Source organism: Dreissena polymorpha, chromosome 1 (assembly GCF_020536995.1).
Source record: "Dreissena polymorpha isolate Duluth1 chromosome 1, UMN_Dpol_1.0, whole genome shotgun sequence".
Taxonomy (NCBI): Eukaryota; Metazoa; Mollusca; class Bivalvia; order Myida; family Dreissenidae; genus Dreissena; species Dreissena polymorpha.
Window position 1 is genome coordinate 78,126,161 of NC_068355.1, and position 26,037 is coordinate 78,152,197.

Sequence of the window (26,037 nt, forward strand, 5' to 3'; positions counted from 1 at the left end):
GGGGTCACTAGGTCAAAGGTCAAGGTCACTGTGACCTCTAAAAAAACCAAAACAAACAAACTTACAAGCTTTCATTTATTCAAGACTGCACCCGTAGCCGAGCGTGGCACCCGTTATGCGGTGCTCTTGTCTATCATATTGCATCCATTTATTACTTACAATCACTCATATTCTTATCACTTCAGACACTCCGATACGCCTGTTTCGGGATGTTGTACTACTGACTGAGGACCGAAACCTCAGGCTGAAGGCTCACATGCACAATGTGCCTGTAAAGGATGTGCCAGCCTTCATGAAATGGAGCACTGCAACATGACATCCTCGCACTGTACCCTGAATGGAGAGCTGGTCTTTGCCAAACTCTGGCTACAGGCATATTGGTGCTTATCTCCCCTGAGATGTGTGCTGTCCCATGGTGCATGTCGAGATGGTTTCCTAACCATGGTGAGCATGTCATAGCTGACAAGAAATGTGTGGAATTGATTTGGGTGTTGTAAAGCAGCATAAACAGGGGTGTGATTATAAATCCTTTTAGCTTAAATCCTCCCTTCAAATGTCTCAATGGTTTTACCAGAAAAGTTGTACTTTACTGAAACTGTTAAAAAAAGTTAAAGTCAACTCTGTGAGAAGGGTAGGATGTTTTCCTTTCCTGCAGTGGTTCCAAATTACCATTACGCATAAAGATACTGTCTGAACGACGTATTTCATTGACAGCTGTAGGGTGTCATGGTGTTTCATGGTATAACTGAGTGTTGTCATTATTGGAATGAATGTCTATCTCTGAGATGGTCACATGCTGATTAAAACAAAAATTGGTTTATCTGCTATGTTCGTGTCAGTTATGATCTGATTAAACTTCTTATAGATATTATTTTCCATTGGTTATCTTCCAAGCTGTCAATGTTAGTGTTTTAAAAGTCTGTGTTAGTGTTCATTTGCTTACCTTTTTTTGAAGTTTGTGATATGCTATATTCTTGGTCTCATATTGAATGTCACTGTTCCCCTGGATTTTCTACACAAACCTGTTACAATGACTGTAAAGAACTCATAGGATCTCTGGCACTATGCTATAATTTTGCACAAAGGGAGTCTGCTTGATATCATTTGTCATTAGGAGATGTGTTGTATAAGAGTCGTTAAGCATATCAGTCTTTAACGAGTAAAATCAGGCTTCATCAAAAACATGAGGAGAAAGATTTTGTTATTGTGGCTTTGATGATTGTTCATATTATATAAATATGATTCTTACAACTTTCCCTTGCTGTGCATGCAGTTGAAATTTAATATTTATTGTGTGGATATAAAAGATTTAATGTGTTTTTGATGTTGTTTTTAGTGGCTCGCTGTGAAATCAAATGTTTATTATCTGGGTTTTAATCTGTAGTTGAATAACATTAATGGCAGCCTGATAACATGCATATGCATTTCTGAAATATGAATGCACATATCATGACAACTTTGTATGGTGTACTTCTGTATTTGTATAAGAGACAGTCAATTGTTAATCATAGCTACCACAAAATGTGAAACAGCTGGACATGTACTGAAATTGGAAGGAAATAGAGTCATAGATTTTCATTTCAATGTTTATTGTGATTGTATAGGACCATTATCCCATACACAAAATGTACGCTAACTAAGACACCAATGCTTGTTGTAAACATTACTAGAAATGTGTTAAACTTAACTAACAGATATTTTCTTTGAAGTCTCATTTCCATAAAGTATGTTGTACTAATACTCAAGGTAGGCATTTAGTTTCGGTACTCTCCATCAGTCAGTATGTCAGCACTTTTGTATTTGTGTTCTCTAGTTCAACCTTGGATGGATTTTGAAATAACTTGTTACAAATGTAAACTTTCATAAGACAATATGTTGCTTGTAACTGAAGTTCTCCCAACCTCAGAGGTCGAAAGTCAATTTTAGCCAAAAAACAGCTTTTTGGACTTAAATCTTGTTATTCATCACGCAATTTTAAGATAACTGACCAAAAATGATCACCTTGATGAGATTGTGTGTTGCCTGTATCACCAGTCTTCCTACCTAAAAGTCTAGGTCAAAGGTCAAATTAATGCATATAAAAGCTTATCCAGACTGTATTTGTGTCATTCATCATGCAATTTAAAGCACAGTTTGTGGAGTTTTGAGGCAAAAGTGAGCATCCATGTCCTGTGGACATTTCATTGTTAATTTACTTTATTCCTGTAAATTTGTTTTCAAATCGACAATTTTGTTTAAAATTTGACTTTCTTATTTACGAATTCTGATCATTAATTCACTCTTGTGTGTTGAGGAACAAATTAAATGTAAAATATTGCATATTTATTATGTAAAAGTAGTGCTTAAAAATTATCTGTGTACTTGGGGGGATATTAAATACAGTAATCAACAAAGTTATGATATCGATTTCAAAGCAAAGATTTGTTTTGATGTCTAAGATTTTCATTTAATTCACTTACTTTATTCATCAGCACATCATTTGTGGACTACTGATAATAATAATAATAATGTGGAAAACAAATTTCTATCAGGAAACATGTTTAAAATTTCGGTTTTGTGTATGATTACTCCTCAATCACAATTGGATAACATGTTGAGGTGATTATAATGCTTTTCATCCATAATTTAGCAAAACCCAACATATAGTTTTAATAACACACACAAGTCAAAGCCTGTTTTGGTGTATGGTAAGCTTGTAAGCCTTTGCTACCATGGATCCCGGGTTACATCCTAATGACAGGCACATTTTAATATTTGATCAATTTCCTTGTGATTTTAATTGTTTGAAAATATTCCAAAAATCACATTTTTGTAAGGAAATGCGTTTATGACATTTATCAAAATACAAAAAGCGGTGAACAACTCCATTTAATCCGTAGTTTTGTCATGCTATTCTGTACCAAAATGTAAAAGAAAACGTTATGAGGGTTGCACTATGATGTGGCGAAATGAAACTGCTGTAAGTTCCAATACTTGTCTTGTTCTTTGTGTGTGTGTCTTTTGCATATTACTTGTTTGGTGATGAAGTAGTTAATTGTATATATTTTGCGAAGATGTTGTAAGAAGAAAACTATATAATGAATTAGAAGAAGTTTTAATAAATTTGGTGCAATAATAAAGAGTGTGCAAATCTAAGCGTTTCAGTTCGTTATTTATTCAATTTTTTTTTCGAAATGCGGTGCCTTAGCTACATGAATGTTTATTTATTTGACGCATCAATAAATTATTAAATACATTTCATGATGTAATGGAAATAGTAAGACAATAAACATAAGGCAAACGACAAAAACGAACGTTAAGAACAAAAGTTGAGAGAATCGATAGGTATGCGCAGCAATCCACATTTTCCAACATAATATAGCGTAAAAGCTGCAGATGAAGTCTTCTTAATCGATTATTCCTGGTGAAATTTAACTGCTTTTTTCATGACATCGCCCATTTCACCGCGTGTTCTTTTACTTATATCTATATTGTATAGTTCATTGTATACCCTTTTTGTCATGAGATGCGTCCAGTATGGCGTCAAAGCAAACATTGATGTGATAAGAAACATGAGACGCAATACCACCACGTACACTGGCGTCTTTTTGACAATAACATCAAAATTCCCAACAACGCTGAACATGGTTGACACCTCTATCCATGTCCGTGCATTGTATGCTTTTACCAACAAGAGACTGTTGGCTTTCCACATCCTCGTATGTTGAAGACCTGACTTGTGCAATATCCAGCTGATGGACTGTAATGGCAGAATGCACTCCATCATCACGAGGCGTACAGCGTAGTAGTGGCCCTTGCCACTGAACACCACCTCGAAGTACGTCAGAACACACAGGATATGGTGAAAGGACACCCAGAAGCCCTTCCGGTCAAACTTGAAGCGAAGAACCAAATCCGCTGAAAATTCCAATAAAAAGTATCCAACTGTTATGGACAGAACGACGTTTGACGTTAACGTCGATGCCAAAGCGACGTCCTTGGCCAACGCTTCATCCGCCAGTGTCCCCCATATGGACACAGCTACACAGTGTGTCCCTCCGATGATTTTCACGACACGCAATGTCCAGTAAAACCTGTCAACTGGCTCCGATGTGATGTACGAAACGCATAATGCTGGCAGCACACGTTTGTACAGAAAAATAAATATCAATCCTAGGAAAAAATACGCTGAGAAAATACACACAAGATTTATAGCGAGAATACTATACGGTCCATCTTTAAAATGCAGAATTGTTTCGTGTGCCATGTTTTAATCAATGAGCAAGGCTTGGCTATGAAGGACCGGTATTTATTAAATGAGTTATATACATATCTTATACCGCTTTTCCGTATTAATATGACACAAAATGTGCAAATTGTCAGGCTTGTCTCTGAAGTAGTAATTAAAATGATTGTTCTATCACATTCAAGCACACTTTCCGTATAAAATTACACAAATGTGCAAGTTGAAAGGTCGTTTCGCCTTGGGCAACCGAACATTCGTGTCTACCGGGTTCAACTTGTTAATTTATTGAGTATTAAACTGAGTTCATAGCGCGGTAAATGTCTCTTTAGCAGTCAGCATTTTTCCTCTTTTTAGAGTTGGTACAATTAAAAGGATTTTTTCCCAATGATATTTTTCCCAATATCAAAATAAAAAATCCAAATTTCTCAAAATATCCTATTCGCAGATAAAATCGGCATCGTGTGCATTTATTCCGATTTTTTTTATATAATAAAATGCACTTTGTACTGAATTGCGCGTCTATATGAAGTTATAGCACTATTGCCAAACGTACGCTTTTCTTGCGTGGAACTTGACAGACGACAGCAACAATTTCGCGCTCTTTTTAAAACACGCTTTTTTAACACACGGGTTTTACATGGCGTTCATGTAAAGTGAATGGTGTACCCTGTTGATGCGTAGGGAGGGAATCAATCAGCAAATATTAACACGCGTATATAGCTAAACGAAATATACATGTACTGGCATTAATTGCTTCTGTTTAATTGTTTAAAGATTTATATTATTTTCACAACTTAATCGCAATAAGGATTCAAATGCTCATCATTTGCTTTTAACTTTTTATAATTAACTGTTGTTTACAGGTGTGATGATGATGTCCGACATTGTCTTTTATGTACTGTATCAATAACCGTTTGATATTACGTAAACGGTAAAACTGCAATTGTAATGATTGCCCGCGATTTCTTTGACCTTAAGAGCCTTTTTACCTGCTATATTATGAATATCTCATTTACGTAGGTGTATGAAGTTGTCGTGGCCGAGTGGTTAAGGCGATAGACTAGAAATCTATTGGGATCTTCCCGCGCAGGTTCGAATCCTGCCGACAACGCATGCTTTTTGCGACGCGTTTTATTTCTTTTCTAACGTAATTTGATTTAATATAAGCTATGTTTATTGTTAAATAATAGTCCGGTTTTCCAGCAATAACACAAAAATTGCAATAACTACCTGTTTGCATCTTAGTACAACATTTTTGTCACTAGCGCCATACGCTCACGAAAATATTGCAATTTCTCACTTGTCATTGAAATAAATGTTTCATATTCACTCAAAAAAATATATCCTCTATTTATCTAACATAAGGAAACTTCTTTATAATATTTGTTATTAATAGAAGCTTTGTCATAGTAGATGGTTTATATATATATTGGCTTGAATTGTGAAAATTTGGGTGCGTCTGTCTATATAGCCTAATAATATGTTGCAACTTCTTATGCACATTCTTTTTTTTTTTTAATTAAAACAGCATTTAGGCTAATTGGTTGATTTACTGCTGTAAATACGAATCATGCATGTTGCATTTTTATTTTTATTTAAAAAAGTAAACGGTAAATCTGTCTATTTCTTGGTATTTTTGCTGTATGTAGTATATCTATAAAAACTAAGATAGAAATTTTACTTAAATGATACTATTTTGAATTTGATGACACTGTTTTTAAGCAACCCAATTTCTACTTTGCTGAAACCACTTACATTTCATGGCGCTCTTTCATAGATAACAAGTGATACAAAAATATCTGTAAAATAATACTTATTTTATATTGTTTAAACTTTAAACACCTTTACAGCATCTGTACACACCAACTGCATGCCCATATTTGGAAATCTGGATGAATTATGGAACTTTCATTTACCCCAGGGGTGCAAATACACTGGACAGAAGCCGAGCGTGGGGATGGTTTTGAAAAAAAAAGTATTTTTTTAAGCATGGAAAGCCTACCTTTAAATTTGCATGTAGTTCAGTGAAATTATGCTGATTAAATATTACATTAGATTATATTTTGAAAGTTGCACATTACAGGTGCGCTACCTTAATATCTCTGCGGTAAACATTTACTTTATTGACGGAAGTCAATTAAAAAAATACAGGGGCGTCGGAAGAAAATTGACAATGGGGCGGCGGAGGGGGTGGGTATGGGAGGGAGTGCCCCCCCTGTTTGTGGTGGTCCGGATTTTTCAAATTTTAGCATCAAATGGCACATTCTGGTGCGTTTTTATGCCTGATACCTGACCTTATACACGTCTATTGCAGGCATATTCTGAATGACAAAAGTTGTGACAGACAGACGATGGAGAAGTGATCTCTATATGCCGCAGTTTGTGTTCTAATGTTATCTTATTGTAGTGTAGAGGTTTGTAATACAAATGTTTATTAGTCAGATGACATAATAACAACACAAGTGTGAGGTTATACATTTAATAGCATTCTAATGAAGCTTAACTCTACAACTACTAATAATGATGTTACCCCAAGCAATACATACAAGAGACTGAATGTGCGAGCTGTCTGCATCTATGTTATGAATAACCCTTGGGTATGTTAATTAGTTATAGCCTGTATCTATGTATCTGTTTAATTTGATATCCAATCAACAATTTTGATATTTGAACTTTTAATATTAATTTGCAAGCAGTGTGTTAAAAACAACTAACGACACATACATAATTGGATAGCACAAATACCGCAGCAACATAATTTAATGTATATTATAATGACGTTATTAGACAAGATTATCCAGGGCTGCATTGTTTGACATACTTGCTATTACGAGTAAATTAATAAGTGTGAAAGTTCATTTAATACAGTAAATATACATTTACATAGTTTTTAAATTGATTTGTTACCTTTGCAAAATGTTTAGTGGTGAACACGAAACGGGATCCGGACATAAGCCCCCCCCCCCAATGACACATCCACACTCCATATGACACAATACTGAATCCAAATACAGAGATATACTCGTGGAAACAACCTATGATATAAGCACTGGGGGGGGATGTACACTTCTAAAATAAGCACTGGGGCAAATTTCCAGATGCAAAATAAGCACTGGGATGGGGGTGGGGGGCTTATTTCCTACCTATTATTTCTACTTGAGGGGGGGCGGGGCAAAATTTTCCAAATGTTAATGTTTCTGTTGGGGGGGGGGGGGGCTGATGTTCTGGGGGCATATGTCCTACAATCACACGAAACATATTACTCGCTCATCTCTCGCAATCCAACAAGAAAAGATTTCAAAGATCAAGTGATTTTATAACAGTACAACTATACCTATTGCATACAAATGACAACATTGTTCAATATCGTTTTGCGCGGATCAGACTGGGTATTTTACTAGTTAAAATCATGAACAATCCCGGATGTGGACCTGAAGCATACCAATTATTTTTTTTCTTAAATTGGAAAATGTGTATCATGCTAAAACCAGTTAGGACATGTATTTGTTATACATTACAATATCAGTGTCATGACAAAATGAGCTGATAAAAAGCAAAATAAGGTATTTGCTTATTAAGAAAGTATATTTTATTCCTTATATTGTTATATCTATGAATACACTTAAGATGTCCAAGATGTCAGAATATTGATTAGTACGATATTTAAAGTAACTAATGCTTGTTTAACGCAGTAAAAGTTGTTTAATCCATTTTGCGACTTTGTGATTTACATACTATGTATAAATATACAACACATTAGCTTTTCCATAATCATTCATTTAAACATTTTTCCACAGACGTGGCAAGACACGTTCGGAGCACAGGTGGTTAGCGTGTGGCTATGCTATTAATTAGTGAAAACATCATTTTGAATGATAAATAATCATATTATAACGAAAAATTAACTTTTCTGAAAAAAAATATTTCACTATCAAATATATATATAACAAGGTATGCAACTCAAAATCAGCCCAAAACGGGGTGCATCGCTTTGAACAGCCATATCTTCATCAATTGTGCAGCGATTTTCACGATCTCGGTCTTATTCAACGCAGAAATAAATTTCCTTTCTGGAAATGTAATGTCTTGCAATATTTTTTACAAATGCTGGGTCAACGTTTAAGAAATAACACGATACACAACTCGCATGACCCAGTTGACAGTGATCATGCTGTAGCGCCCTTGGGGAGATGGTTCACAATGATATCGTGTTCTTTTGAAAAAAAAGAAATAATACGTTGTTAAACTGATTTTTTTCAATTTAAAGGTATTTTTAATTCGCGTCGTTGTGCATGTATAATATGAAATGTATACTTTATGATTGTTTTTACTGTTTACATATAAGTGTCGGAGATCATTAACCGCGTTTACCCGTATCTTAAAATACCATGCACTATTACACTTACAGTAACCTTTAGAACCACACGCAATCAGACAATGACATGTTTTTTAGTAAACGCTTACACTTATTGAAAGAGGAGTTAATATACACAATCTAATACAAAGAGATACGGACAATATGTAAATAGATTTTACAACGTTTCAGAACGTACTTTTATGTGACATATTAACATCATCGCCTTCAGCAGTTTTCAAGAAATAATGATTAGCCAATTAGTTCTAACGCGTTTATTTTCTTCCATAAATCACTTCACGTAAGAATAAATTATCAAGTAAAACAAGGAATGAACACAGAATTCTATCCCGCTTCTGTGAACTGATATTTTTTACTATGGGGTTGTTCAGAAATATAGACACATCTAAAGCTTATGAACCCTATGTCACAGGTGGGTAGCGTGTGGCTATGATATTAATTAGTGAAAACATCATTTTGAATGATAAATAATCATATTATAACGAAAAATTAACTTTTCTGAAAAAAAAAAATTCACTATCAAATATATATATAACAAGGTATGCAACTCAAAATCAGCCCAAAACGGGGTGCATCGCTTTGAACAGCCATATCTTCATCAATTGTGCAGCGATTTTCACGATCTCGGTCTTATTCAACGCAGAAATAAATTTCCTTTCTGGAAATGTAATGTCTTGCAATATTTTTACAAATGCTGGGTCAACGTTTAAGAAATAACACGATACACAACTCGCATGACCCAGTTGACAGTGATCATGCTGTCTTTAAGACTGAAATCTTCACGGAGTCAAGGGCAACTTCCCTAGAAAGTTCATGTAGTTCGATACCATAATTCAATAAAACGTATGAAAAAACATTATTACCGTTCTTGTCGATACATTCTGCATCAAGACTAACTGTCCAGCGCCGTTTGAAACCTTTGTTTACATACATTTCAACTAACTGACATTTTAAACATACGAGTGATTTCATTGGTCCAATGCGGAGGTGTGTCTATACAACTGGAGATTTCATTCATAAAGACAGCATGATCACTGTCAACTGGGTCATGCGTGTTGTGTATCGTGTTATTTCTTAAAAGTTGACCCAGCATTTGTAAAAATATTGCAAGACATATACATTTCAAGAAAGGAAATTCATTTCTGCGTTGAATAAGACCGAGATCGTGAAAATCGCTGCACAATTGATGAAGATATGGTTGTTCAAAGCGATGCACCCCGTTTTCGGGTGATTTTGAGTTGCATACCTTGTTATATATATATTTGATAGTGAAATATTTTTTTTCAGAAAAGTTAATTTTTCGTTATAATATGATTATTTATCATTCAAAATGATGTTTTCACTAATTAATAGCATAGCCACACGCTAACCACCTGTGGTTCGGAGCATCGTGTTTACTAGTATTCACATGCTGTTTCAACAGCCTTCCTGTCTTAAACGTTTTGGTACATGTTGCACATGTAACCTTTCTTTCTTCATGGTCCTGAAGGCTGCTTTTTCATTCCAAGAATCAATGGGTTTTGTACGACATACTTTGAACATATTTCACAGGTGTATATTTTTTCATCAGAATGTGTACTTAAATGTTGTTGAAGAGCGTATCTTGACTGACATGGCTTCGCACACCGTTTACACGAATACTTCGTTGCATTGCCTAGATGAAGCTCATAATCATTCTTGTTTAAACAATGCGTCGTAGTGAACACCATCCCACACTGACTACAATCATTTTGACTATCGATGTGGGAACGGGTGTGACGCTGCAGTGAATTTTTCGGCGTAAGCTGTATTAAGCCAGCTTTTCACCCTGACTTGACCTTTGTAAGTGTCCAATAATATTCAAATAAAATTTCCCGCGGCTAGGTACGAATGAATACACTTCATTTATTCCATTGGCTGATTTGAGTATAACACAAGAACATTGGAAACATATCCGCGTCTTTGTAACACTGTTTTACTGCATGAAACAATTTTATCTCTAATGAAAAGGCTCAATAGATAGAACAGTTTTACAATCAATTTTCGACATAAATACAGTTTGTGCGTTCACCTTTTATTTTCAGAGAATTACCAGCGCAAAAGCGTTTATACTAAAGGCTATATTCTCATATTTAGAACTTACTTGCATTGCATTTCAACCCGCGAGGTTTCGGGTCAATTCACGGCCAGTATGTGAAAGTCAGAGTTTATATACAGTTCATCACCGGAGTTCGCAGAAGGGGTTGCGATCTTTTCATTGAAGGAAAAAATTGGAATCTATGCTATTTTTGTCTGATGGAGTAAATAGTTCGTTTAGTCGCTTTGCCGATATATCAATATTTTAGGCACCGCTGTTGCCTTGGTCGTGTACATTTGGCGTAAACAATCCGTCGTTTCAGCATCAGAATTGTTAACCTAACTTTAATGCATCGCATTCCGATCCGCAAGATATCGAGGTCAGTTTGCGGTCAGTTGCAGAAATCTTTATATAAACGCTGTCTCGTAAACTTTGTGCACTTGAAGTCTGTTTTGATCAGAAAGATACTAAATAAAGATATTCGGCGATATTATTGTGGCATGTCAATCATCGATTTTTAATATGTTTTCAACATTTGCATGATAAGGACCAATTTTGATAAAATTAATTAGAAATATTTATCCATTTAGACCAGTTTATTAAGCATGAGCACAATAATTCAATATACTATAATTATGCAATAAAATAAAATTCGAGTATTGCCGGCTTACCTATATGCACTCGTTTATTTTCATGTTTCTTGTGTTTTTCTATTCTGTAAATATAGATATCTGAGTAATAATATCACATAAAGCAAAATAAGCCACGAAATCTGGCGCAACATCCCGTAATTGAATTGCTTGTGATGTAGCTAAGAACTGCGCAGAAAAAAGGCATCCGCTACTTTTTATCTCATAGGGATAACTTTTGATCGTTCATAAACATCGACCACAATCAACGCCGTATATCTTTTTAAAAGATATTTCTTGTTTACAATTAAATGGTTTCCACACCATGGAAAAAATGCACACGTAGGTGGATCCACTTAGAAGCTGCATGTGACGCTTTAAATAGTATGCGAACGATGAAGCAACACCGCACTCGTCGCATGTAGGTCGTCTCCGTTTGGCGATGACATCTGAAATGAGACATGAAATAATTTGATTAGGGGCTCACCGATCTCGAAAATGACTTTGTTAGACTGCGTTGATTACACATTAAATGACTCCAGCTATATTTGTCCATGAACAATAAGTGTATCTTATCTGTGTGAAGTATTCAAGGTTTTAACAATTTTGCACGATATGGATTCATATTGTATAATTGTAAGGTTTAAACCCTTTCACGGCGTCATTGAGGGGACATTGGCTTTTTTATTTTGAAGTATTTCCAAATCTTCAAAAGTGGTGTTCTTGCATAATTCTCAAACATTTAAGAGATACTCGTTCTCATGTCATACTAATGATAATTTTATGCATCAGCAATAATTTAACAAGAAAAGTGATATATATGTTGAAATCAGTTTGCTATAGGAAAACAACGTTAACCGTTTAGACGTATGCGATTATTTTGTCTAATTATTTGGACTTAAGTGAATACTTGCGCACGGAGGTGTGTATAAATGCGAAGGCATTTTCTAATTTAAACATGCGCAAGTAAAATCAATATGTGCGCAAGTAAAAGCAATACGAGCGCACGGGAAAGCAATACGTTCGCATGTGATAAATAGATCAATGAAAAGATAAAACGTGCGCACACAGAACGTTAAATAAGCGCACATAAACATCAATACGTGCGCACATACATATAATTCGTGCGCAAATGAAAGCAATAAGTCCGCACGTGTATTGTAAAATATATTGTCCTGTTTTTCTATGCCCCCGTACACTGTATTATGACTCCGCAAATTATAGTAACACATCACCTATAAGAAAAGCAGACCTAAACATGCGTATTTTTATGGCAGTTATGGAAATGGGGGTTTATTTTCGAATTTTGATGCATATATTGCGATTGCCTGTTGGAAGCATCCTGGCGTTCATGCAAGGTAAACTATGATGGCTCTTGAGTCCACCTTTGCATGAAAACTGCTGAGAAATCCTTATATATGGCATACAAATGCACATACATTGAAGCGTGTAAATCGTTAACAAAGAGACACTTGCGTATAAAGTCTTCAATAACTTTTTTAATATTGATAATGCATCAACCGGATTTATACCGAGGTTAAATGGATATCAGTAGATCATCCTGCGCGTAAGTATAATGTCAAATAAGTATGGTAAATGTACAAACCTTTCAAAAATTCCGACGAAAACATTAAAAAATCATCCGTTGACCGCCATTTTGAACAACAGTTTCTATTTTTCTCACTTACGTCACGCCAGTTACTTGCGTACGATCCACCCCCTGGTTTACCAGTGCTTAATTGTACATGTAGGTGAATAATATTTGATGCAGTTAAAGCGATTAAAACCGATTTCATATCAGTCGAAGCGATCGTTATCGCAAATTCTTGATGCAGACAATTTTTAAATGGTGCATACGAAATATTGAATCTTTTTTTTCAATTTGAAGCGTTTACGCTAAAAGTAATATCCATTAATTTCAGGTGGACATGGATTATAAACGATCGTGCATCGCATACAATATGAAGAGAAGAGGCCCCAGTGTTTTTTTACTTGCCACCCTGTCTTTTTTGGTCGTTTACTTCTTTATTTATTACAATTTATTAGCCGACTTAAATACCAAATTTAAACGTAAACTATCAAATGACAACAATGGCATAAAAACAACAACAACAAACAATGACATATGTTCGTTGCTGAAAGAAAAAAATCCGACAATCACACTATGCTATGGATAATTTCCTGAAATCCCACGAGATGTGCAGCAGAGTATTCATTGCCCATCTGTTTTCAAAGTGAAACTAAACCAAAGTGAGTATGATGCACAAATGGGTATGATAAGACAACTCAAAAACGTGTGTGAGACAAATGACATTGCATATTTCTTCTACCACTGGGGGCTGACGAGGTATAAGCGTTGTCCGTTTCGCTACGACGTCGGGTATATGTTTTACTACGAAAACATTTTGTAAATACATATGACATCGAAGAGGGGATTAGTGGAAATTTGTGTTTAAAACAGGTAAGATAATGCTTTTGTAATAACAAAACTCTGAATTTAAGCACAATGACATTTCAGAGATCTGTTACATCAAATAATGATTCAATATGTGTCTGGTTTATGCGGTTAAACATTTAATATACCGCTGATTTATCAAACCGAAGTCACGGAGGGTCACTGATTGGCTCGTTTCGGCATTTCGGGATGGAGCCATGGGACGGTGACATAGATATACTATTGAATGTAAGCGACAAACAGAGGTTGCGAGGTAGCGTCCATAGTTACAAAGAGTATACTCTGTTAGAATTCAGAGAGAATTTGTGGACATATTTTAAAACAAACAGACGTGAATTGTTCGAGAATAATAGAAATTACACGTGGCCATTTATTGATATATTCTTTTATAATGACGATGGGCACACGTTATCACTTCTCTGGGACAGTGACCCTTTACCGACATTTAATAAAAACGACGTGTTTCCTCCATCGTACATGTCCTTCGACATATTTGTTGTTCCAGTCCCGAAGAAACCTGAAATAGTTCTTGAAGTAGTATATGTTGATATTAGTCTGTGCGTCTCGAATATTTGGAGTCACCAACACGAAGAGCAACTGAAGAATATAGAAAATGTTTCGTGATCGAATTTGTACTCCATATACCCGTTTGTATATAGGACAGATAATAAAAGCACAATATGAGAGGAGCTGCGAATTAAAAACGAAACCTTCATGATTATTGAAAGAATAGTATGACAGAATACGTACATGTTTAAAACAGTATATATAAAGTTTATACGGATGTATTAAAACACAGTTGTAAGTGTTTTGTTTGTTTTTTAGACATAATCCTTTCATAATTTTTGACTTTTAGATAAAGTGATTTTGCCATATCAAAAAATGACATAGGACGTATTCATTCACGTTGAATACAGATGAGAAAACAGATATGAACAAAAAACTACTTCAGACATCGATTTACTAAACTTAGTTTCATGACATGTTTCTCTATATAGAATATATATTCTTCATAGAACACAGACACTGTCGCAATCATAGGACACAGAAACTGTCGCAACTGACAACATTCTTTAGCACATAGAATGCAATAGTACATCGCTTGCGACGAATTGTTGACACTTGTTTTCGCGTTAAGTTTTATCTCGGTTTTTATATTCACGTTTTTAAATATTACTGGAACTACTAGATGCTGCCTCCTTTAAACATATTATGCTTCATTAATCCATAAGCGCATTTTATTCGGAATGCGACATATACAAACATATTATTTTTCCATCTGATGCAATTTTTAAGTACGTTTCCATGTTAACATAATTTGAATATTTTTTGTGTCTGCTAAACAATGTTTTAGTCTTTAAAAAAAACTTTCCGAACCAAAAACATTGTCACATTTGTTTTTTTCTCATTTTATACTTCTGAAAATGTCATGAGTGAATACCCTGTTACATATAGAATTCATAACAATATTACCTCATAGTTTGTGCGGACGGTATTTTTGCAAATTCGACCCCTGCTTCAATTGGCATTGTTATTTTATTTTATGTATTCAACATGGTGATATTATTATCATGAAATATCGACCTCAACTTACAGGTCCAGCATCTTTAGTTATGACGAACAACGCAAATTCATAACACATGGATGTTTCGTACACATTGCGATTTTTTAACATTTTGAATAAAAAGACACAGAGACAGCCGTCATGTCTCTTACGAAACCAACTAGACCGACTTGCCCCAGGCCTGATCCAGCTACTCAGTCTAGCCATTCCGCGCCTACACATCCAACATCGACATCCGAATATGGACCCCGGCGTTACAGTGAAGTTCTATCCAGTCAATGCGTAACGTCACATACATGTAAGCAGCCAGCTTTTACGCGCTCCACACGGTACACGCGTCCTTCTTCCATTTGCAAGACGTCTGACGAGCAGCGCGCTTCGGCACGTGCCAGGTCACATAAGCAACCAGCTTCTACGCGCTCCACACGCAATCTCCAGACGAAACCTACTCTTCTTCTACCACTACTGCACGTGAGACGCGACACGAGCAGCACGCTTCTTCACATACTTATCTCGAAATTGATGAGATAGTCCGATGGATTGAAGATGCTACACAAGTTTCGGACAGTAGACACAGACAGTCTGGTGGGGGTGGAACAGCGTAGTACATACAAACCAGAGGGAACCATTGTCTGCACAGAGTGTTGAAGACATAATGGGTGCTTGTGAGGCTGGGCAAATGTGTGATACGGTTTTAACTGAAATGCCTTTTAACATAAGTGGTGGGGATATATATGTTGTAGCTTTAAACTCATTATCAATGAATAAAGACGTTCGCGTGGATAAATATACGTGGATAAATGATGGTCGCAAATACTATCCAAATAAGAAACCAACGATGAGTAAATCATTTTTCAAAATAAGACAAGTCGAAAACAAACAATCAAAATCGTTTCAAAAGCATAAACATATCCTTCTGTTATTGAATATATCAAGTCACGTGCTAATGATGTCACTGTTTGTGTTTATTTTATAGACAAAGAATTGAAATGCAAAAATGAGAAAGGTATACATTATGGTGTAAAAACAGCAAGAAACGTTCGCCAGGTAAAACTCATTTATACAAAAGAAGAAGTGACAAACGTTTCAGCAACGTCGAAATATAAAAATTATAATTTTTTGAAATTTCAATAGAATTAGAAAATTGTAACAAACAAATTGACGTCTTTCCATCCCTTGTGTGCATATGGAAGAAATACTGACAGAATTCAATGAATTACTAATGTTCGACTACGATGCACCCCTAAAAATGTTTTATGACACAACTTAAAAAAATGGGGCACGTGCTTGTTAGTATTTTGTCATATCAACATATTTTGTTTAAAGGCAATAAAATAGTGCCCGTCGCATTCATGATGCACGAACGAAGAGACGCAAAATTCCATGAAAGGTTTTTTAGTGTTATAAGGAAACATATTCCAATTTTAAAAAGAATAAACTTTCCGCTCAAATTTGTTATCGAGAGGCCGGTATTAAATTAGCAATTCACAATTCGTTACCCAACATACAAATTATTCACTGCTGGAATCATATACGAACAGACATAAATACTTGGCTTAAGAAAACTAATGCAAGCAATGATGAATTCTCCGCGTTCAATAAACATGTGCAAGACTTAATGAAATGTGCAACTGAAGACGATTACAATGATCATAAAACTGAAATAGAAAAAGAGTGGAGTCAGGAATTTAAGAACTATTTTGAAAGACATTTGCATCACACCAGTTTGAATAATTCTGGTCGTTGGGTGTTAGGCATATACAATCCCTACTCAGAAATAACCAGTAACCCCGCAGAATCAATTAATAACATGATAAATACAATACAGGAAATAAGCTACCGGTAGTTTACTTATGTGTCAAAAATCAGTTGATGCGGACATACAATGTGGTCGAGCTGGACTTGGTAATTTGAAGTTAAGAAAAGACTGTGAATATGCCAGATTAGACAGAAGTGAAATTGATGTACCACAAATATCCGGTACACCGGATGATATTTTAAGACAACCGAAAGAGGCACTAGGGGATTTCCAAAAAGCTGGTGAAATTACTGATAAACCAATTAAAACCAATTTTGAAACAAGATAAAATGACATCGGCGGAGAAACATTTGAAATGATTAAGGACAAAAACGTCACTTCTATTGACGATAATGATTTAGAGGAAAGGAAGGGTATTGAAAAGAACATGTCCCATAAAGCTTTGGCGGAATTCATTATAAAATATTGATAACATAAAATTAATACCATCCATGAAAACCTTTGTAGTTGAGGGAATACGTGGCTCTAAACGTCTGGTTACAATCAAGCCCACTAATTATGGACGCTAACACTTGTGGTAATCTGATACTGTAACACAATAATGTTGCATATTTTAGAAACCTAAGAGGATCCGCATTACAACGTTACCACTATATCGAATGAATAATGCCTTTATAGTCACTTTTATCATATCCGGGTTTACTGGAAACACAGCTTGTCATTATAAAGAAGATAAAAAATATACACAAGATACAAGATACAATTTTTTTATTTAACGTCGGACATGATAAACACAAACATACGCCAATAGCTTTTTCCCGACAAACAAAAGTACATGGTATACATAACAATATAAAAGCAGCTGTAAAATGAAAGCACGTGGTTATCATAAAACAAAGACATGCATTGCAAGACATAGTAATACAATGACTAATTTAAGACATACAATTATCACACTTAATACAAATTAAATAATTAATACAATTTGTTAAAATGAGATATGATGATATAAGGGGAAGTAACTAAAACTAAGTTAAAAAATAAGATGTACGAAGTATTATCTCCCGTGCATTAGAAGGATATTGAAAAAGTGTTGGATTAAATTATAAAAAGATAAAGAATTAGATGTAAACTGACTATGAAAAAATGGTTAACAATGAACTATGAAGAACTACGAAGAACATGCCTAATCAAAACAAAACTGTAGGAATGTGAAGTAGACCATTCAATAGCTTTAAGACCTGCATATCATCGGTAGTGTTATGGTCCTGAACCCAGCTAGCTCTCCGGGTAGTGTAAGATAGTATCCCACTACCAGCAGAGAGCCATACCCCAGGGCGTCAAATTCTTGTACCTCCTGCAGGTACTAATAGGTTGGGGTCATAGCCTACAATGATGCAAGTAGACACCAAAACAAACATGGAAACATCATGCATTCTGGTGGTGGTGTGTGCTTGTGTGTGTGTGTGGAGGGAGGGTGGGAGAACGTTGTGTACTAAATGATATGAGGTATAAACCGAAGCCAAAAGCAAGCAAAATAAAAATAAAATAGAAAATTACATAGCAAATCAGGTATGAAACCCAAACAAAAACAAAGCATAGTAAATACATACAACTGGGAGTGCAAAAAAATGCAGAGCATGCTTATAGGCGACACAAAGAACCCTTACATTTTGGGCCTGACCGTGCGGACCAGTCTTCTGAACTCGTTGTAGTTGTCCTGGCGCCTACAATCTGGCAGGAGACTGTTCCACACCCGAGCAGCCTCAAAACGGAAGGAATTTTATCCATACCCTGTTGTCCTCATCTTAGGAACCTCTTTCATATGATCATACGTGCAATTGTAAAAAGAAAGACGATTTGCTAGGTCTTGTATATATATATATATATATATATATATATATATATATATATATATATATATATATATATATATATATATATATATATATATTGTGGGGATATTTTGTGCAAGCATTTGAACGTCTCAACTGCAATGTTTTGTAACCTGTTTAAGTGAAGAGTTTGGAGTTTAACCTTTTGTAGGAGACTATCATATGATGATGGATAGTCATTGTAGAATGCGCAATGTTCTGTACTGGAGTTTTTCAAGCTTGTTTGTGTTCGCCTTGCTGCAGAAATGCCAGAAATTAAAGTTTGACTTTATAAAAGACTTAAATATAGTGAACCTAGTAGGGACATTAAGGAACTTGCTTAATCTTTGCAGGACGTTTAACAGTTTAGCGGATTTTTTGGCACATTTGGGCATCAAAATTACGGAGATAGTCTATTTCTACGCCAAGAAGCTTAACCTGGTCGTCACATTGTATGATATTGCCGCTTATATCAAAGGACTTAAATACTGCATCAGATTTAACCCATACTGAAATAGCCTGAAACTTCTCGGGGTTTGCTTGCATTTGATTGTATTTAAACCAGTCCATGAGAATGCTACTTTCATTCTCAAGGGTAGCTTTGATAACATTCATATTAAAATATCATTTATATAGATGTTGAAGACAATGGGCCCAAGTATGGAGGCTTGGCGTACCCCCAAAACCCGTTCTTTCCTATTTTGGAGGTAGCTGCTTAAAAGTTTTCACACATTGTCGACCAGACCATACGCCTTAAGCTTAAAGAGTAAATGATCATAAGGCATACAGTCGAACGTCTTAGATAGCTCCATAAGTATTGCACCTATGTACATATTTTCATCTTTGCACCTATGTACATTTTTTCATCTAAGGCCTTCTTCCAATCTTCCACTAAACTGAGCAGGGTAGTCTTGCAGCCATAGGACTTTCTGAAGAATCCCGGACATTTGCTCCTACGGACAATCGCTCCTACGCTAAATTTGACAGGGCGGACAGCAGCTCCTACGATGTTTTGACAGGGCGGACAGTCGCTCCTACGATGTTTTGACAGGGCTGACAGTTGCTCCTACATTATTTTGCCAACCGGACAATTTGCATTGGTTCTGTTTTTATTGACATGAAAAAAGCTTTTGATTTAGCAGATCATGGAATTCTGTTGTACAAACTAAAACTTCATCACTTTTTAGATGGTACCTTGTCCCTTTTTCGGTCTTATTTTAGTCAATGACAACAATGCGTTAAACTAGGGACAAGTTTTTCTACCCCTCTAACTATTAAGAGTCGTGTCCTTCAAGGATCTATTTTGGGCCCTCTCTTGTTTCTAATTTATATACATGATATAGGGTAATTACTAAACCAATCAGACATAGACTTGTACGCTGATGACTCGACACTGTATGCTACAGGGGCAAATCCTTCCGAAATTCAGACTAACTTACATAATGATATTTATTCCATACAAAAATGGTGCACCCTCAATAACATGATGATAAACCCTAATAAATCAAAATGCATGCTTATTGGCTCAAAACAAACAAGAAATATCTTTTAAAAAGATATACGGCGTTGATTGTGGTCGATGTTTATGAACGATCAGAAGTTATCTCTATGAGATAAAAAGTAGCGGATGCCTTTTTTCTGCGCAGTTGTTAGCTACATCATAAGCAAATCAATTACGGGGTGTTGCGCCAGATTTCGTGGCTTATTTTGCTTTATGTGATATTATTACTCAGATATCTATATTTACAGAATAGAAAAACACAAGAAACATGAAAATAAACGAGTGCATATAGGTCAGCCGGCAATACTCGAATCTTATTTAATTGCATAATTATAGTATAGCGAATTATTGTGGTCATGCTTAATAAACTGGTCTAAATGGATAAATATTTCTAATTAATTTTATCAAAATTGGTCCTTATCATGCAAATGTTGAAACCATATTAAAAATCGATGATTGACATACCACAATAATATCGCCGAATATCTTTATTTAGTATCTTTCTGATCAAAACAGACTTCAAGTGCACAAAGTTTACGAGACGGCGTTTATATAAAGATTTCTGCAACTGGCCGCAAACTGACCTTGATACCTTGCGGATTGGCATGCAATGCATTACAGTCACTACGTTATTGTCAGTAAGACACAATGATCGCAACCCCTTTTGCGAACTCCGGTGATGAACTGTATATAAACTCTGACTTTCACAAAATGGCCGCGTATTGACCCGAAACCTCGCGGGTTGAAATGCAATGCAAGTAAGTACTAAATATGACAACATAGCCTTTAGTAAAACGCTTTTGCGCTGGTAATTCTCTGAAAATAAAAGGTGAACGCACAAACTGTATTTATGTCGAAAATTGATTGTAAAACTGTTCTATCTATTGGGCCTTTTCATTAGAGATAAAATTGTTTAATGCAGTAAAACAGTGTTACAAAGACGCGGATATGTTTCCAATGTTCTGGTGTTATACTCAAATCAGCCAATGGAATAAATGAAGTGTATTCATTCGTACCTAGCCGCGGGAAATTTTATTTGAGTATTATTGGACACTTACAAAGGTCAAGTCAGGGTGAAAAGCTGGCTTAATACAGCTTACGCCGAAAAATTAAGAATATCGACCTTAATCTAAAAATAGATAATAATGCTATTGAGAATGTAACTTGCAATAATATTTTAGGACTTTATATCGACAAACATCTGCAATATAAAGTACACATTGATAAAACATGCTCTAAAATAAGCAGCAAAATATCTCTGCTAAAAAAGATATCAAATTTTCTCACTTTTGATATGAAGAAATTATTTCATAATTCATATATTCTAACCAATTTCGATTATTGTTGTAGGATCTGGGGCAACGCTAATAAAACCAATTTTACAAAAGTGAATGTTTTACAAAAACGCGCAGCGAAAGTCATTCTACAAAAGCCAAAAAGAACACCATCCAAAGATTTGTTTTTACAACTTAATTGGCTTTCGTTTAATAATAGATGTAAATACCACACGGCAATCTTAATATATAAATGTGTCAACAATCAGACTCCAGAATATATAAATGATATTATAACTTTTTCTCAAAATCTCAACTATAACTTAAGATCTGCCACCCATAACGATATTGTTAATACCAAAGCAAATACAGATTATAAGAAACGAGCTTTTTCATACCATAGCATGAATATCTTGAACAGTATACCAATTGGAATAAGAATATCATGCTCTATATCTGCTTTTAAAAGGCAATATAAAGCACATTTATTTTCTAATCAATGATATGTCATGTTATTTTCTAGTCAATGTTATTTCATGTGTGTCGGTCTAAAAGACAAAATGTGTGTTATGTATAGGTGTAAGATAATATTGTTTGAATGTTTTACTTGTTATAGACCTATGTGTGTATGTCTTTTTTTTAAGAAGGCCACATTGTAAAAAAGTATTGGTTCATATGCATAATGTATAATGTGTCATTGTCTTAATGTGTAACATTCTGTAAATAAAAAAAGCTTTTTATTATTATTATTTTGTCAACCCGGACAGTCGCTCCTACATTATTTGGACTCCATGGCAAAAGGTAATATACGCCGATCAAAGGCTAACACCTATTATGAACCGACAATAAAATTTGCCAACTTGTTAACAGTAAGCCGATTAAACATGAGCCGATCAATGTGATTTTAAAGAATTAATTTACTTATTAACAAACTATGTTACATTTTGTCGATTCTTTAATTGTAATTATAAGGTAGTTATAAGGACACATCGGACAATGGTTCCTGCATTATTCCTATCAGGGACATTCGTTCCTACATTACATTAATTGGAATAAGTGCCATTTTGCGAATGGAATAAACATACAAACCGCATAGATGAAATGTTGTTCTTTATTTTATTTGTATTTATGATATGACATTTATAGACATGTATACACACAAGATATGCAAACGAAAGCACATTCAAACGAAAAGAAACACATATGTATATTTATACACACAGTTCGATTTATACGAGTCAGTTCAGCGTTCATGATTTCAAATCGTAATTTGTTCGCCTCAATCATGTGATGATCTGCATCGTGCGAATGAGGATTCGTACCGTTCACTTGTGATACCTGAAATCAAAAGTTATATTTATATAATAGCAAAGAAATAGTATTTATATATATATAAACAATAAAATTTAATTTAAGACATGTGTTACTGGCAAATGAGGTAGCAACAATCAAAAAGTCTTAATAAAACGCAAACATCGTTTTCAAGTACAATCTTTCAATAAATATCATTCAATTAATAATTGCTATTTCAACAATGGTAGTATCAATCGATAATGACCATTTTGAATGCTGCGAGAAAGGGGTGAAAGATGTTCGAAATGACCTGAGAGCTGGTCATGAATAACCCTTTCATATAATTTAGACATTGTAGGGAGAATAATTACTGGCCTGTAGTTTTTTCACAGAGGTGATTATCTTTTTTTATACATTGGTGTTACCTGTGCTAGTTTAAGGCTTTCAGGGAATTTACCTTAATTTATCATGGTATTGCACAAGTTACTAATGGGCCGAGAAAGAGAGGGTTTGCCTGCAATAATAACTTTGGATGGAATTTGATCGACTCCAGTAGCCTTCTTTGGATGTAACCTTTTTAATAGATGTTGATATGGTAAGTTCTGTGACTGGTTCAAATGCAAAAATGGTTGACCTTTTGTTTCTGTGTGGTGCTTGGTTATCGTCTCAATGTTTGGGTGGAGATCTGTGTCAAGTGTGTTATCTTCCAGACCTATGTTCTTTGCTATATTGATATGGAATGTGTTGAGTGTGTTTGCGACATAATGCTGGTATGATTTGAGTTGCCCATGAGCCGACTTTAAAATAACTGGGTTGTCAATCTGTCTCCTATCCAGTCATTATATCCCCCAGACGTTACACCCCTAGTCATTACACCCTCTAAACCTGGACATTACACCTCTCAAGGTGTAGTCATTACACCCCCAAGATATTGATTAGATTAGTTAGGTGTGATCACATCTTCCAATAGATAACGTATTAACCACTGATTGGATTTGTTGTGTGTAAGATGACACTGATGAGATTAATGGTTGCTCAAATTATTGAATTGAGCAGCCATCATCTATTCATATATAATTTCACGTCTAGTCACAAATAAGTTAGAAGGAAAAAGCTATATTGTAAAACATTTTTATGGAATAACAAAAAAATAAACGCAAACAAAACTACTTTAATAAATAGTAGGCTAATTAAAAAAATATACTAGTATTTATTTAAATGTAGGTTCATAATAATTACTTTTTAAGTTCAAAATTGATTTTTAAATGGTAATTACTCAATTCAAGCCACATGCATGACCACTGAAACACAAATTGATATTGACTTAAGCATAGGAACCCGGCACAAAAAAATCTTATATTATATAATATATAATATATATTTTATGCAGGAACATCATTAATCAATTGAAGTGTGCCCCATTAAAGGTGTGATCACACCTTAGTGATCTAATGAATTATGTTAATATCTTTGGGGGTGTAATGACTACACCTTGAGAGGTGTAATGTCCAGGCTTAGAGGGTGTAATGAATAGGGGTGTAATGTCTGGGGGATGTAATGACTGGAAATCGTCTGTCTTGTTTGTGGGTTTTTGTGAGAGGAAAGGTTTGATGGTTGACCAGAAGTCCTTCAACTTAGGGCCGCCCGCTCCTTGCCTGAAAGTATGTTGTAATGGAGTCTCTTTTACACAAATATTTTTTTGAATTTGTAAGAATTTCATCTATTAAAGTTGGCACACAATTTAAAATAAAAAACAGTAGGCTTCTTCACTAAATTTACCATATTGAAACTGTCAAATATACTATTTATGGGTTTACATTTATCCTTTTTCAGCATATCATAGTTAAGATCACCAATACAGATCACGTTTTCGAAATTCATATAAATACTATCTAGGCAGTGAGCCACTAGATTTTCAAACACACCAACTTCGGTCGCAATTAGCAGTAATAATATGCTATATTCTCACAATATATTTTTACATATTTAGAAACGGTGGAGGAATACCATAACAACGGTACCAAATGATGTATGGTCTGTTGGAAAAAAATGTTCCTTTTTTAACCACTTTTATCTTTTCCGCGTTTTCCCCAAGACATTGTTTACTTTGTAAAACAATTTATATCAATATGCCGACTTTGGTCTTTTCCTTTTCCGGGTTTTCCTTTAGGCATTTTTGTGTATACAAAACCCTTAAAATAGGCCGACTTTGACGCGATTTACAAGCTGACTCTGATCCTGCCATACAATATTTTTTCCATTGTTAGAAACTTTGGAGGTTCTTTTCTACAACTGTACCATTATACTTATAAATTGATATCGGACAAATAATAATGCATTTATATAACCATTTTACCTTTCCGGGTTTTACCTTAAAGATGTCCGGTAGGACCTGTAAATAAACTCTGATATACACTCTGATTCTATTACTCGGTCAACAGCTGGAGCGTGCGCGTCGCGACCGAGGCGAGAGTCGCCCGCAGAAGATCTTCTCACCTGTACATATTTCCTTATAGAGGGGAACTTCTGCGGGTGGCTCTGCTAATCCAGCTGAGTCCGCCACCCTCGAGCCGGACGTCTTCCACACTACTGGAATTGCTGTCTTCTCCAAGATGCAGCGGTCTTGTCAACCGCTTTTTATCGTCGAGAGATCGCTACCCGGACCTGCCAGAGGTCCCGTCTGTAGAGGGACGGGAACAGCGGGACAGCGAGATCACCAGTGTGGAGGTAATACGTGGCGGACCTGGGACTAGGCTCTTCATTTTCGGCCTGATACTGCAGTCCAAGAACATCGAGGGGTGGCCTTATAGAGGGACCTGGGGCGGCGGTACTCAGTGCGCTCAACGCACTGGGGAAACCGTCTCGGGGATGAAGACGACGGCTGGTGACATCGAGAGTGGCCATAAAGGCAGAGCTGCTTGCTGCACTCCCTTGGCGGAGCTGCGTGCAGACTAGAATTTGTCTTGAAATTGTCTACTACCAGTACACATTAAGGTCTCATTGGCCACCGTGCACTGGTCTATTTGGATCCA

The 26,037-nt window shown here is 35.5% G+C and overlaps 1 protein-coding gene and 1 non-coding gene across 3 annotated transcripts in view; both read left to right on the forward strand.

The window, feature by feature from the left end:
* The window catches only part of LOC127836508 (telomerase-binding protein EST1A-like), a 48,016-nt gene extending 44,881 nt beyond the window's left edge, over positions 1 to 3,135 (forward strand). For both annotated transcript variants that reach the window (XM_052363156.1, XM_052363163.1), the window contains one exon: positions 186 to 3,135. In XM_052363156.1, the coding sequence (XP_052219116.1) occupies positions 186 to 316 (131 nt within the window). In that variant the 3' untranslated portion in view covers positions 317 to 3,135. The remainder of the gene's footprint in view (positions 1 to 185) is intronic.
* A 2,119-nt stretch (positions 3,136 to 5,254) lies between these two features.
* Trnas-aga (transfer RNA serine (anticodon AGA)) lies at positions 5,255 to 5,336 on the forward strand. Its single transcript has one exon. It is a non-coding gene; the product is annotated as a tRNA-Ser (tRNA).
* Positions 5,337 to 26,037: the final 20,701 nt, after the last annotated feature.